Here is a 15,237-nt window from a genome sequence, read left to right as displayed (position 1 = left end):
GGGTCCTGGGATGGAGCCCAGCATGAGGCTCGCTGGGGGAGAGAAAGCTTGCTTTTCCCTCTTCTCCTCCTCACTGATTGCACATGCTCTTTCTCTCTCTCTCTCTCTTTCCCTCAAGTAAATTAAAAAAACAAAAAAAAATCTTAAAAAATTAAAAATTTGTACAGCCTGGATTTTCTGATTTTTAAAAAGCTCAGTCAGGGTTCAGAGGAAAGCATGCCTCAAGTGGGCCTAAGGTTAAGTAACTGAAAGGCTATCAGAAGTCTAAAGGAAGCCTGAAAATTTTTACATTCTTAAAAAATTTTGATCACATATGATCATTTTCAGAATTTAGAATCTCTACAGAATCTCTTACAAAGTCTAATTCCCACCACCACTCACCTAAAAAAAAAAAAGAAAAAACAAACATGTTTCTAAAATTCAGGTCTTACAACAAGGTCTTTGAATAGTTCCAAAATACATTTTGCCTCAGAATGGTGGGTTCTTTAAATATGGATAAGTAATTTACCTTTCAAATAGCTCAAACTGGGAGAGAGAGAACAGGAGTGAATGTCGAGGGCAAGTAGCCTCCTCTTCACTCTTAGGGTTTTTGCCTTTTTATTCCTCAGCCACGATATCAGTAGTCTTCACAAGGTGAAACTAGCCTACAAGAATTTCACTTCCACATGTATTCATTCATATTTAAGATGGATTATATTTTCTAACACTATTCTCCTTTAACTTATTAAAATATTAGCTATTATGTATTAGGTCCTTATCTATGCTAAAATATAGCTAAGCATTTCAACTCCATTACTGCAGTGAATTTGATTCCAGAGCAACAACCTTTGGGGTAAGTGTAATTATCTCTGTTTTTAGATTTGGTCACTGAGATTTAGAAAGATTAAGTCACTTTCCCATGACAGAAAATGGAAAAGACTGGGATTTGTATCATCTGGTTGATTTCAAATTCAATGTCCTTGTCCATAAGCTTGCTGTGCAAAATAGTATACAGGAAACCATTCTATCTTTGGACTCAGGACACTCAGGTTGAAATCCCAGGTATTAGCTGTGTAAATTTAATACCTGATCACTTCTTAAGGGTACATTTCCCCAATTGTAAAATGATGTAAGGATAACTGTCTTCTTTAATTCACAGGAATACGGTGAAAGTAAATTTTAAGAGGGAATCTTTTAATGAATTATAAAAGATCCTTGCAAATAAATACTATTCCAAAGTTTGTATTTGCACATATCAGATACATGTAAATGCTTTTGTCGAATTTGATTTTGATAGAGTCTGTGGTGGAGGCACAGAGACCATTAAGCTGATTTTAGGTCATTATAGTAAGCCTGATTTCTATGCTGAAAAAGTAGGTGAGGGACCCTGGGTGGCTCAGTGTTTGAGCGTCTGCCTTTGGCTCAGGGTGTGATCCCCATCTGGGGATCAAGTTCTACATTGGGCTCCCTGCAGGAAGCCTGCTTCTCTCTCTGCCTGTGTCTCTGCTTCTCTCTCATGAATAAATAAATAAATCTTAAAAAAAAAAAAAAAGTAGGTGAATTAAATGACTTCATGCTGATGATCTGATACTGCTTGATGATTTTCTTAGTCAAGACTGCCTCCCACCCTCACTTGGTGGCAAGTAAAAAACTCATTTAATAGTGCTAGAAGAACATTGTGTTTCTTAAGGCACCTAAGATAGACACATAGAAGGCCTTCATGAAGGCCAGAGAATCAGTAGGTAAGAATTGCTACTCTCTTTGTGTCTCTGATTTTTGTTTGCCTCTGCATGACTGATTTAACAGGTTCAAAATGGAAACTTCCACTAGGTGTAATTTCTCCTCAAGTTCAGATTTCTAATGTAGTATAACCAGAATTTCTGGATCCCAAGTCCTAATTCTCTGGGAGAGAGTTTCATTGGCCCAGCATTGGTCAATATTTACTCTTATTATAAGATTTCTCATTCTCAACCTTCAGTACTTTTAAAATTTCATTCTGAATAATTATTCTTTGTCTGGGTAGGGGTGGAGTGAGGTTCTTCTATGCACTGCAGGATGTTTGGCAGCATCTCTGGCTTCTACCTACCAGATGCCAATAGATGCTCCCCAAGCCTGATTCAGTATTGGAACACCAAATATACTCAGACAAACAAATGTCCCCTGGAGGCAAAGTCACCTCTGCTTGAGAAATACTGTCCTATGACTAAGATTAGAGCATCACACAAAACAAACATGGGTGCAATGACTCACCCCTCTAGAAGGGGGTAGTTCTCAGAGGAAGACAGGCATCTGCTTGGCAATTACCTAAAAGTTGTCTACTATAAGAACAAGAGAAGTTGTTGAAAATTATGACTTTTTATTAACTTTTGGTATTTTTTTTACTAATATAACCAAATCGCTTAAAATTAATTAAAAATTACTGCATTTTGAATGCTGTATGAATTGAAGACATCTTTAATTTTCAAAGCTGGAGAACACTCATGTGTGCTGTTTTCACATTCTATCTTTTAATAGAGTGATTTCCAAGACTTTGGCTCCCTGTCAATTAGAGAATGATCATTCAGCACTAAAACACTCCTACTACTACTACAAAGAAAGAGAATAAAAATTACATTTTTTATTCTACAAAAACACATATAAAATACAGCAAATATTAATTAAAATAGTTTTATTTAATTTCATTCATTAATAGTATTATTAAAAGTGCTACACGGGACTTCTTGTCCAGAAATAATGGCATGAACCTGCCTTTCCCTGTCCTTCCTTCCTAAGAGCAGCATACTGTGGAAATAATGCAAAGGGTAACAATGCAAAGGAGAACTCTGAAAGGTGTTGAGACAAAGGCAAACTGGTCTGGGTTCCTGAACTGGAGGAACAACACAGTAGTAGGTGTCTTACGTCCCTCTACCCAACAGAAGAAAGGAGTCTAAACTAACATTTCCTGAAGGTAAGCTGGCAACAGAAAACAGCCCAGGTAGGCTTGTACATTCCCCAGATCGAACTGGTGGACCTCAAGGGTGCCAGGTGGGCGTGGTGGGCCTGAGAGTCCTCTCCCCCTGCAGCCGACCAGGGGTGGGTGGGTGGACCCACTAGCGGGGCCCAGACACAACAGAAGCAGCCAGGCTGAGAAGTGTCCTTGGTTCCTTTGTAAAAATAAGTAAGTAATCAAGTGAGTAAAAATTCAGTTTTAAATTTGACAACTCAGAAGTTTTCTTGCCAGGAGAGGACCTGTGGACCTCTGCACACTTTAACAATTTCCATGGTTACCTGCCACTTCATCACAGAGTATTATAACTATTCTTCTACATTAGAAATCTTGACTTTCTTAAGTAAGGCCACATCAATGTTATTTTAGCATAGTGTGGAACTCGATGTAGGCTACTTTGCTGTGAAAACCTTGTCTACTACTATTGTAGTGAACCTATTTCATATATTAATCTAATCTTTACAATCCTTTAAAATTCTTGCCAAAACATAGCTCCCATAAAACAGTATTTCTGTCAGATAAGTTAATTTAAGTCTATACTGAGATACTATGTTTCATCTAACTTTTTAAACTTTTTTTAAATTTTTATTTATTTATTCATGAGAGACACACACAGAGAGAGAGAGAGGCAGAGACACAGGCAGAGGGAGAAGCAGGCCCCATGCAGGGAGCCCGGTGTGGGACTCGATCCCGGGTCTCCAGGATCACGCCCTGGGACGAAGGAAGGCTCTCAACTGCTGAGCCACCTGGGGATCCTCCTCATCTAACTTTTTGACAAAGACCCGAAAGTTGGATAATACACAGTTTTACCCAGGGACTAGGGAAAACACGCATTCACATACATTGCTCCTGGCAGAGGAAACTTTTACAAACCCTACAGAGAACAAGATTTCCATGTTAGTGATCTCTATCAAATTGCATAAACACATGTCCTTGACCTTGTAATTACCATTTCTAGGAATTAACACTACAAGCAAATTCATGCACATATGCATGTAGGAAAAAACATCGAGGTGCATTAAAGCATGCTAACATTTGAGTGAAAAATGGGATAAAACATACACATATTTCCTACTGTATACATAAATTGTCTCTGGAAAAATACATAGAAATAGCCAGTAACATTTGTTGCCTAGGGGTGGCTGAAGGACAGAAGTAAAACCAAAGTAGGAAGACATTTTTACTTCAAGTATTTTTCTATTTTATGAATGTTGGACATGAAAATGTCCGTGAATTATTATTATTTTTTAAAGAAATAATTTACCAATGAGAGAATATATATATATATATATATATATATATATATATATATATATACATACATACTATAATCTATAGTAATCTATACCTTGTTTCTATGGTGGCTTGCAGTAATTATTTTTGTGTTTCTTTATTGGAATGGAATCTAACAAATATGAACTGAGACAAATTAGAAATATCTGGACTTCCATTCAACAGTATAATAAGTTTCCACAATATCTAATATTTGTATATTCATACTTTCAATAACATTCTCTGTGTCTTCTATGCTAATAAAGGAATACATTTTAAATTGCCACCACACTGTTTTCCATATATTATTCCAGTCATTGTTATTGCAGCAGAAAGAAAAATCTTTACCATTTACATAGAGCATTTTGTTTTTCTTTTTTAAAGAAACCATTTATCCTTAAGATAGTGAAAGTTCAGTGCTGATTTAAATATGGCTTTAAGAATGCTAAAAAAAATAGATACTTTTCTTTGTACTCAAAATACTTTTTTTTTTTAACTTTTTTAAATGTCTTAGCAGTGATGATAGCTTATAGCTACTTTAATGACTAGTTCAAGAAACAATATAGGCAAGGGCAAGATAGATTCACTTTAGTAGTGAATCTATACTCATAATTCATATAGTTAATATTTCTGTGCCTAGAACAGAGTGGGGACATGGTACTGTTTGTTTTTCCTTCCTTTTTTTCTTTTTCTAATAGATAAATGGTGTTATAACTACTGGGGGAAAGTACTGAGATATTCAGTTAATGTGGAATGGAGTTACCATTTTGTATACATTTGGATTTCCTACTTTCTCTGATATACAGACTCTTAAATCATAGATAATATCAGCACATCTGTGTTGTTGATAGTATTAACTTGGAAACCACAAAGGAATATAAGAAACAATTATATGCTATGCTTCATTTGAAAGCAACAAAATTGGACGGTTTACTTTACTTGAATAGTAGCAAGTCTACCACAAAGAAGCAAAAGCTCATTTTCATGTTTCTGATGACCCAAAAGTGTGAAAAACATCAGTTATTAAAATTCCTTGACCATTTCAAGCCTTTTGCCTTCTTAGTGTTGAACACTTACAGGTCTGGCAATGATTTTCTGTGGGTCCCCAGCATCGGCCAGTACAGGACTTATGACAACGTCCACCTGTAGAACAGGAAAAAGCACAGGCACATTATAATCTTTCGCTCTTTGACTAGGGATAACCCTTCAAAGAAAATACTCTTATTCCTTTATGAGGATTTTTATGTTATACTGTAGTGGAAACATAGCTCATAAAGTGCCCACTTAGGTAGCAAAACCCGAATGTCAAATGCACGGGAAGCTGAAATACAATCTGCTGATACTCAAAATCCTCTCATCATTTTATAAGAATTTCAAGCACTTAAGGGCAGCTGGGTGGCTCAGTCGGTTAAGCTTCCAACTCTTGACTTGGCTCAGGTGATGATCTCGGGGTTATGACATCGAGCCCCGGAGCCCTAGGTAGAGCTGATGTTGTAGGGCTCCACGCTCAGTGGGGAGTCTGCTTGAAATCCTCTTTCTTCCTCTGCCCACCTGCTCCCCATCCCCTTACACTTCTGCCCCCCAATGCTTGTGCTTTCTTTCTTTCTCAAATAAATAAATCTTTTTAAAAAGTTTCAAGCATTTAAAATATGAACCTTTTACACAAAGCTTGATTGCAATTATCTGATACCCTCTTTTAAAATTTTTGTTGGTACTACTTTCTTTTTCAAATACAAGCCTTTATTTCCTGTAGCAGTTTCTTCTTCTTAAGGACTGGGCTACTCTAGGTATTTGCCTCAGCAAATACTCTTGTCCTACAGAGAAATTCTCCTAAGGACTAAGCAAAAGAGTATTAGCTAGAAAAAATCATGTATAATGACTTTCTCAGAAGTTTGCTTCTGAATTTCCTAAGTTCACTCTAAGTATTTGTGGGTATAAGAGTATAGAAGGGCTTATTTTTTAATAATAAATTTATTTTTATTGGTGTTCAATTTGCCAACATATAGAATAACACCCAGTGCTCATCCCGTCAAGTGCCCCCGTCACCCAGTCACCCTCACCCCCCGCCCACCTCCCCTTCCACCACCCCTAGGTCATTTCCCAGAGTTGGAATCTTCCATGTTCTGTCTCCCTTTCTGATATTTCCCACTTATTTTTTCTCCTTTTCCCTTTATTTCCTTTCACTATTATTTATATTCCCCAAATGAACGAGACCATATAATGTTTGTCCTTCTCCGACTGACTTACTTCACTCAGCATAATACCCTCCAGTTCCATCCACGTCGAAGCAAATGGTGGGTATTTGTCGTTTCTAATGGCTGAGTAAGAAGGGCTTATTTTTAGAATAAAATGTATACATGAAAATCTATTAAAAACTAAAGCTTTCTATAACATAGTTCTTATTAAACCTTCTCTATTAACTTTCTAATATTAATTGTGAGTTAGAATAGAATAATTAGAATTGTAATTCTAATTAAACTTAGAAATATAATTTCTAATATTAATTATATGCCTATACAAGATGTTTATTCTAATGTTATAAACTAAATTATAAAAATTATGCAACAGATAATCAAATGTTTCCTTCTCTCCTTGACTCATAGGTTTTAACTCTTCAACTTGAAAAATGTTACAACTTGAGCAGCCTTCCCCTCACCCCCTTTCTCTCTCTCTCCTTAAGAGACCACCTGAGTGAATTTGTTATGTTCAATGCTTTCACAGTTAAGGGCAAATTCACAGGCACACTTTCTCAGGCTGAACCTCAGACCATCCAAATGGTCCACTCTTCTGCAAGCGAACAGTACAATTTCCAAGTCACTATAACACTTAGGAGGCTCAATTCCAGTCACCTTCTTAAAAGTATCAGGATCCTTGCCACAACAGAGTTTATTTAAAGCAATTCTGTTTGTGAAGCACTGTTGCTGACATCACCAGCGTATAATATCCTGTCACTCTGCCATCTGTTTATTTAGATCCAAACACATTATAACTACATAATGCAAGCTCATTCTAGCTGACAGGAAAAGGACTCCATCTGGCCTGAACAATATAACTTTAATCAGTGATAATGATAATTATTATTAAAAACCTACTGGAGCTGTTTTGTACAATGCTAATAAATCTAATTTGATTTATACCAGCGGAAATTAGAAAGGGCTGTGAGACAAAATGGGAGGCAGTGAAAACTTTGAGTATAAACTTTTTATGAGAAAGTAGCTAAGGTTAATATATTTCTTTAGATGCATTAAAATCTTTTAAATCGACCCATTAAGTGGTCTGTTAATTAAAGATATCTGAAGCAGAAGATGATCTACTATTTAATCTATGACTTCTTTAATTGTGTTGGCCACCAATGAAATATTTAGCTACATTCACTGTGACCAGAGCACTCTCTGTAGCTGGGGGTGGAGTGGTGGGGTGGGAGCTAAGTAACACTGGACATTATTTTAATATACTCAGTGTTCCATTTTTAGATTATATATTTTCTACCTTCTTATTTTTGCGGTTTTGATTTACCACTCCAAAACCTATGCCTAGATCCATTATAAAAAAAGGGATATTACTAGAAATTTGGTTTACGTTTCTTAATGAAGTATCATGGTAAGGCCTATCTAGTTGGAAGCAAATGAGCTAGTACCCACCCACCCCCAAATGCACAGTTTAAATAATTCAACCTTCACTATGAACGTGTTGTTAAGAAATTTTGTTTGTTTCCATTTTTTATTCATATTTAAACAAAAATATCTATTGCTGCTCTCAACAGCTGCCTCTCTCCTGGGTTTTTATTCAGTCTTATATTCCTTCAACCCTTGTGGAAACCAAGAGGAGGAGGATCACTTGGTGCACACATTTCAGAATTCTATTACTACACATGTGTTGGAGGACCATGACCTGAATGTGCTTCCACAAAAGGTTGCTCATTCTGGCCTGCCCTTCATTTGACTTGTCTTTGACTCTTTGGAATCTGCCCACATGTTGAGTTCAGCTTTAGTCTTCAAAACTGTGCAATATATGGCACTTGGGAAAACACTATTTTCACTTAACTATTGCAATTAGGTATGTGTCAAAATATCTGACCAAAATCTGACTGGAGATATTCCCGAATTAACGTATTTGCCATATTTTCATGCTGCAATGTTAGTGTGAGTCTTGTAGACAACTGGGTAATGTAGTTTAATATGCTTTAAAATATGTTTTTAGATTTTTGTTTCCAACATTTCTGTTGCACATAAGCATCAAAATTATGAGAAGGTAGGTAAGGGGTTTCCTTATTACCTATCTAGGAAAAAAACAACAACAAAAAACCAAAAGCCAAAAACAAACATAAACAACAACAACAAACAAAACTACAAACTTTTTATCCTTACCTTCTTTCCATCTATTAAAAGTATTTTTTCAGTTTCTTCTGCATCTATGTATTAGGAACTATGTTAGGTATTGAAATAGACATGGCTACTTTGCTAATAAAGTTAAGAATTAATTTTGTATTATTTTAAAGGGAAAGAATTTTGATTACTCTGTATCTAATGTTCACTTTCTATGGGATTTAAGGAAAGAAGCCAGTAAATCTAAAATTTTAACAGTCCTCCAGCTCAGGCAAGAAGAGTTGGATGCAGCCAGGGTGAGTTGGACCATTTCCAGTGTAATGCCTCGTAGCTTGGGAGTCCACTCCATTCCTTATACAATGATTTATCTCTATGACATCTAAAATGATATTAGACCAGAGCATTTTAGTGGAGAGGATAAGTATGGCCCATGAAGGATCACTTGTGTGTCCTCTACAGAAAGAAAAAAATACTTTAACGATGGCCTGATATCTTACTGAGAACTTTCTGTCTTCTATTCTCAGATTTTCAGGTGTGCAGTATCTCTGGAGGCTTGATTTCAAGAGGTAAAAGGACCATATATTCACAACTATTTTACTGTGAATTAATTTTATAAACCACTTCTCTAGCAGTACGTTTTTAAAATGAGGATAGAAGGGGTGCTAAGGCGGCTGAGTCGGCTAAGTGCCTGCAAATGGCTCAAGTATGATCCTAGGGTCCTGGGATTGGGTTTTGGAATATAGCCCTGCATCAGGCTTCCTGCTTAGCAGGGAGCCTGCTTCTCCCTTTCCCACTGCCTCCCTCTCCTTGTGCTTGCTTTCTCACTCTGTCTTTCTCTCTCAAATAAATAAAATCTTTTTTTTTTTTTTAAGTATTTTATTTATTCATGAGACACACAGAGAGAGAGGAGCAGAGGGAGAACAGGCTCCATGCAAGGAGATCAATATGGGACTCGATCCCGGGACTCTAGGATTATGCCCTGGGTCAAAGGCAGACGCTCTACCACTGGGCCACCCAGGCGTCCCAGATATAAAATCTTTAATAAAACAAAATAAAATGAGGATAAAAGAAAGAATAGATACTAGTCTATGTAAATGGAAGAAATGCTTTGAGGCACTGAGACTTTGTCGGTGTTGTCCAAATCTGCCTATTTCCAAGTCTCAATATGCTCCATGATTCTCTTCCATTGTTTAATGCAATAATTTCTTTAAAACTGTGTGAGGAAATGTACCACTTAAAAATAAGAATTTGACATTTCCATTCAGCTTAGTGATAGCATAGTTATTTAAATTAATATTTCTACCTCCTGTCACTCTGACCAAAAGTGGTGAAATATAAAATAAAACAAAATTTTAAACAAATATTTCTGTCACTTTAGCAACCATTTTAATCTTTTAAAGTAAGTGCTGATTACTGCACATCAGCATTATTTTAATTCATAATCACCTCTACTTTGACAATGCATTATTCATCACAGAAGTTAGCAAATATGACTAAATCCATCTTTTATGCTTGTCCAGCACAAGTTATTAAAAATGTAGCTTTTGGATTCTTGTTTAGGAACTAGAGTCCCTGAGCCACTTTGATATTTTTAGGAGTCATAAATTCATGCTAGAAGTTTTGCTTGTTTGTGGGACTACTTGACAACAGAGAGGGGATTTAATATGTACCTGTGGACTGCTTTCTGCACGTAATATGCCAGGACAGTTGAAGAGCCACAAAATATGAAGTCACCGGCAACCATAAAAGATTATGTCTTCAAACTGTCTATAGCTAAAGGCAATACAGTTACATCCCTGGGTTCCTTTTTGCGCCTTTTAAAAACTGGCAGTCTTAACCTCTTAAAATTTATTTTACTGGGGAAATAGTAAGAGAATAGTATATTTTTCATGATCCTATAATTCAGAAAGGAGAAGTGGAACATTTATTGAAAGGCTACACTAAACCAGACCCTATTCTTGAATGGATGATAAAAAGATGAATAAGTAAGTGCCCTGCCCTCAAGGAGCTTTCAAGGACCAGGAAGTAGAAAAATAGGCAAATAATTATGATAATCATAATATTTGCTAAAATATAGGTGTGCATAAAATGGAGAGAATAGGTTTGAAAAGACTCCACAGAGGGGTTGGCATTTCAATTGAGCTTGAATGTCTCCTTTGTCAGTAGATAAGAGGAAGGAAGTTCCAGGCTGAATGATTAACCTAAGCAGTCACACAGAGGCATGAATGCACACAACTCTTTGGGGCCATAATGAATACTTTATAGTCCTTTGAGTTTTTTGCATAGGACAACATCTGGAGGGGGAAGCTTACAAGGTGCCTTGAAAATCTTCTAAACAGGTAAGAATTTACTCTGTGTAGGTGTCATGGAGTTGGTCAAATTTTTAAAAACTGAAATTATGTGGTTTGATCTGCAGAATAGAAGAGGATTTCAGGGGGCACCTGGGTGGCTCAATGGTTTAGTGTCTGCCTTTGGCTCAGGTTGTAATCCCGGGGTCCTGGGATCAAGTCCTGCATCAGGCTCTTTCTAAGGGGAGCCTGCTTCTCCTTCTATATCTCTGCATCTCTCTGTGTCTCTCATGAATAAATAATATATTTTAAAAAAGAAGAGGATTTCAGGTTATGTTTCCCAAAAGTTATTGTTGAGATTTGAGAACGTGTGCAAGGTGCTGATTTTATAGTCTGGGATGAGTGAGGTACAGAAATCCATATTTTATAAAAGGAATCCCAGGGATTCTGATGATGAAGTTTCCAGATGACAAATATGTATAAGACATAATGATTTGGCATATAATTCTAAACATCATAGTCATATTTTGAGAAAATACTTTAAAGTGTTACATCTGATCAGATGCTTCATAACCAAATGGATTAAAAGGTGTAAAAATCTAACAGTCTCTCGTTTCCGGTGTGCACTCCTTGTGTTGTGGATATATTTCCAGCAAGTTGCATTTTTTCCCCAGGAGTCCTAAAAAACACATACCTTTTTTCTTTCAAATTTAAAGTACTATAAACTGCCCATATGATAGTAAAGTCACAACATGATTCCAGCAAATGGTATGTTAGTATCATTATTTAGTGGTATTACTGTAATGTAGAATCACCCCTTTTTGTCAGATGTTAATACTCTGCTTCTTGTCTGATAGCTCTCACTATCATGTGTATGTTCATCCCCTACTTTTGTTATGTAAATTACTTTACAGTTTTCTTCCAATCTCAATTCAATCTTCCTGTGTTGCCTATCATTTGAAAGTTAACTATTGAATAAAAGCTTTACATTTTATATATTTGCTATTCAAAAAATGAGGGACAAGTATTTTCAGTAACTAGGAAGACAAAGTTAAATTTGAAAAAAAGAGTTTTTTTCACCTAGCAATATAGCCAGGCAGGAGTTAGCAGTTTAAAGTAATTTTAAGTTATCACTGCTTTGAAAGAGTAGGTAATGTCAACATCATTAAACTTATTTTTTCTACATGCACCTTCATGTTATTCAGTCAAGTAATCTATAGTCCAAGGATTTAGAGTAGCATACATACTCATTTGATCAAGATCAATTTTTGGTGTAAAATACATCAGTTTAGTCTGAGACACTTCTATCCGCCCTCTCCTTGGGGATTCAGCTCCCCACTACTGATCTATAACTGCCAGAGTCAGAGTACACACATCTCCCCCTAGCACCACTTAGATAGGATTACAGACAGATGTCTAATGGATGGACCAGTTATCTGGCACACGACTATGCAAAGGTTTGAAGTACCGAGCCTACTTAGCAAATTTTCATCTTTCCTGAAGCCTTCTGTAAAAACAAATCAATCTAGAGGAGAAATCATAATGGCAGAAATCTCATATGCAAATAGAAGCTAGACAGGCTGGGGTGGGGAAACCTGCAGGAGTGCCTTTTAAAAAAAACTCTTCAATCCTATGTAGGGGCAACTGGCTACTCCATTAGCATGCTGTTTAGATTTGCTTCTACAAATTCAGGGAGAATGGCCAGATCTACACAGATTTCACAATCAGAAGGAAATGTGATGAGAATCTAGTCAGAACTTAAGGTTGTTGATCTTCATTTATATTTATAGCCTTAAGTGGTCATAAGTTACTGACAGAAGTAATGAAATACATATGCCAAGATAAAATACGCATTAGCAGACTAAAGGAATTATATTTCCCACTGAATGGAGAGATCTGATACAATATCTATATTGTTGTTCTGTAAATTTTTTTTTTAAGATTTTATTTATTCATTTATGAGAGAGAGAGATACAAAGAAAGAGAGAGAGAGAGAGGCAGAGACAGGCAGAGGGAGAAGCAGGCTCCATGCAGGGAGCCTGATGTGGGACTCGATCCCAGGACTCCAAGATCACGTCCTGGGCCAAAGGCAGGTACTAAACCACTGAGCCACCCGAGGATCCCTGATCTGTAAATTCTATACTCCTAGCACACCTCCAAAATTCTTTAGACTGCGATAACTAATAGAAAAGAAATTAGAATATAATAGTAAAGGAACCCAAATAGTTTTTGGAAAAATCATATCAATAATAAAAAATGACTCAAATTGTAAGGAAAAGTTAGACTTTTTCCTAAAAAAACTATTTCATACTTGATACTATGCCATATTGATACATTTAAATATTTCATACTTGATATTGTCAAGCATTTCTTCCAAATCAAGGAATTAGAAAGCATCAATTATCACAGAACAGAATACAGGAATCTTACCTACTGTGGAACAGAATTAGTTGTAATCAATGTCAAATACATTTCTGAACATATAAATAAGGAGTCTGAACAAACTGAAAAACCTTACCAGCCGAATTAAAGAATGAATTAAGATGTGTCTGCTGTTTGCAATCAACCACAGTAATAATGACAGGTACATTATATAATGAGCATTTAAGATAAGCCCCCCAGAGCTTCCATGAGCATCCTTCAGAGTATATTCTATCTAGATGATATCCCCGGAGGTCAGCATGTGGTGGTGGTTCTTCTAGGAATGTTCTACGTTCTTTTTTTTTTTTTTTAATTTATTCATGAGAGACACACACACTCACAGAGAGAGAGAGAGAGAGAGAGAGAGAGAGAGAGGCAGAGACACAGGCAGAGGGAGAAGCAGGCTCCATGCAGGGAGCCCTACGTGGGACTTGATCCCGGGTCTCCAGGATCAAGCCCTGGGCCGAAGGCGGCACTAAATTGCTGAGCCTCCCGGGCTGCCCCATGTTCTAAGTTCTTATATATGTTAACTCAGTTGATCCTCATGTGACACTAATAGGCTGAAACTTTCTAAAATTTATATGTCCAGTCCAGACCATGTAGTGCACAGGCTTATGCTTCCAACTGCTTATAAACCCGGCATGATTAGCAGACATTCAAATATATTTACATGTCCGAATTTAATCCTTGATCTTCCCACCCCAGCAAAAAATTATCCTGCGACACCTTCTCTAATCATGCGATCACAACAATCCTTCATGTCAATCAATCCTTCTAGAAGCTCATGCTAAAAAAGTTGAGGTCATCATCTTCAGCCCCTCTTCTTCTCTCACAGCTCAAATCCAAAATCATTAGCTTATCTAGTTACCACGAACTCCAAAATACATATATGTCCATTCATTTCCCCCCGTCCACACCACTAAGCCATAGTCATCTCCTGCTTGGGATAATGCAATAATCTCCTAACTTGTATTCTAGCTTCTATCTTGGCCTCTGTACAATCTCCTCTCAATATATTAGCCAGAAAAATCTTCTCAGTCAGACCAGGTCAGATACTAATAACCTCCCATTTCAAAGTAAAAAGACAAAGTGCTTGCAGTAGTCTCAAAGGCCCCACAATACCTGGCCTTCTCCTTGCATCCATAACCTTATCTTCTACTATTTTCTTCCCAGGTCACTCTTCTGAGCACTCTCATCTGCTGTTCACAGGATATACAAGCTGCACCCTCCAACTAGGGCCCTCCTTTTTTTTTTTTTTTTTTAAGATTTTATTTATTTATTCATAGACACCGAGAGAGAGAGGCAGAGACACAGGCAGAGGGAGAGGGAGACGCAGGCTCCATGCAGGGAGCCCGACGTGGGACTCGATCCCAGGTCTCCAGGATCACACCCCAGGCTGCAGGCAGCACCAAACCGCTGCACCACCGGGGCTGCTGCACCTAGGGCCCTCCTATTCCCTCTCCTGGAACCCCTCTTTCTCTGATAGCCTGCAGTCATATGCTTCACTTGCTTACTTGCTTTTCTTAGACACTACCTCTCAGTGGGCCCTTTGCTGACCCATACTGTTAAATATTCCAGACAGATTTGCTAGATTCTATTTCTAATACATGTTCAAATTAGAAATGTAAACTGCAGAAGAATATAAAAGAGGAAAATAAGAATCATTTATAAACTTTGCCCTTTGGTGTTTTTCATTTTTTGAAGTATATTAATATTGCTTTTAAATGGTATAATACTCTATCTAGTTTTGTAACCTATTTTCACATTGTATTTTATCCAAAAAATTTTGATATTACATGAATGCAATTGTGTGTGTGTGCACACGCATGCATGTGAATTTGCCTCCCATTATATAGCCATACCATAATTCAATTAACCACTTTGCTTAATGTAATATTTTGCTGGTACATGAAGCAAAGCAATGCATATTTTTAAATGAAACCATACATTAAGAGAATATCACTAA

The 15,237-nt window shown here is 36.9% G+C and overlaps 1 protein-coding gene across 8 annotated transcripts in view; it reads right to left on the bottom strand.

Annotated features, from left to right (window-relative positions):
- Positions 1-15,237, bottom strand: part of ERBB4 (erb-b2 receptor tyrosine kinase 4) — a 1,106,221-nt gene that overhangs the window by 335,293 nt on the left and 755,691 nt on the right. For all 8 annotated transcript variants that reach the window (XM_072813218.1, XM_072813222.1, XM_072813216.1 and 5 more), the window contains one exon: positions 5,315-5,380. In XM_072813218.1, the coding sequence (XP_072669319.1) occupies positions 5,315-5,380 (66 nt within the window). The remainder of the gene's footprint in view (positions 1-5,314; positions 5,381-15,237) is intronic.

This window comes from Canis lupus, chromosome 36, assembly GCF_048164855.1.
Source record: "Canis lupus baileyi chromosome 36, mCanLup2.hap1, whole genome shotgun sequence".
NCBI lineage: Eukaryota > Metazoa > Chordata > Mammalia > Carnivora > Canidae > Canis > Canis lupus.
The sequence above is the reverse complement of the archived record's forward strand: the minus strand, read 5'-3'. Positions and strand labels throughout refer to the sequence as shown.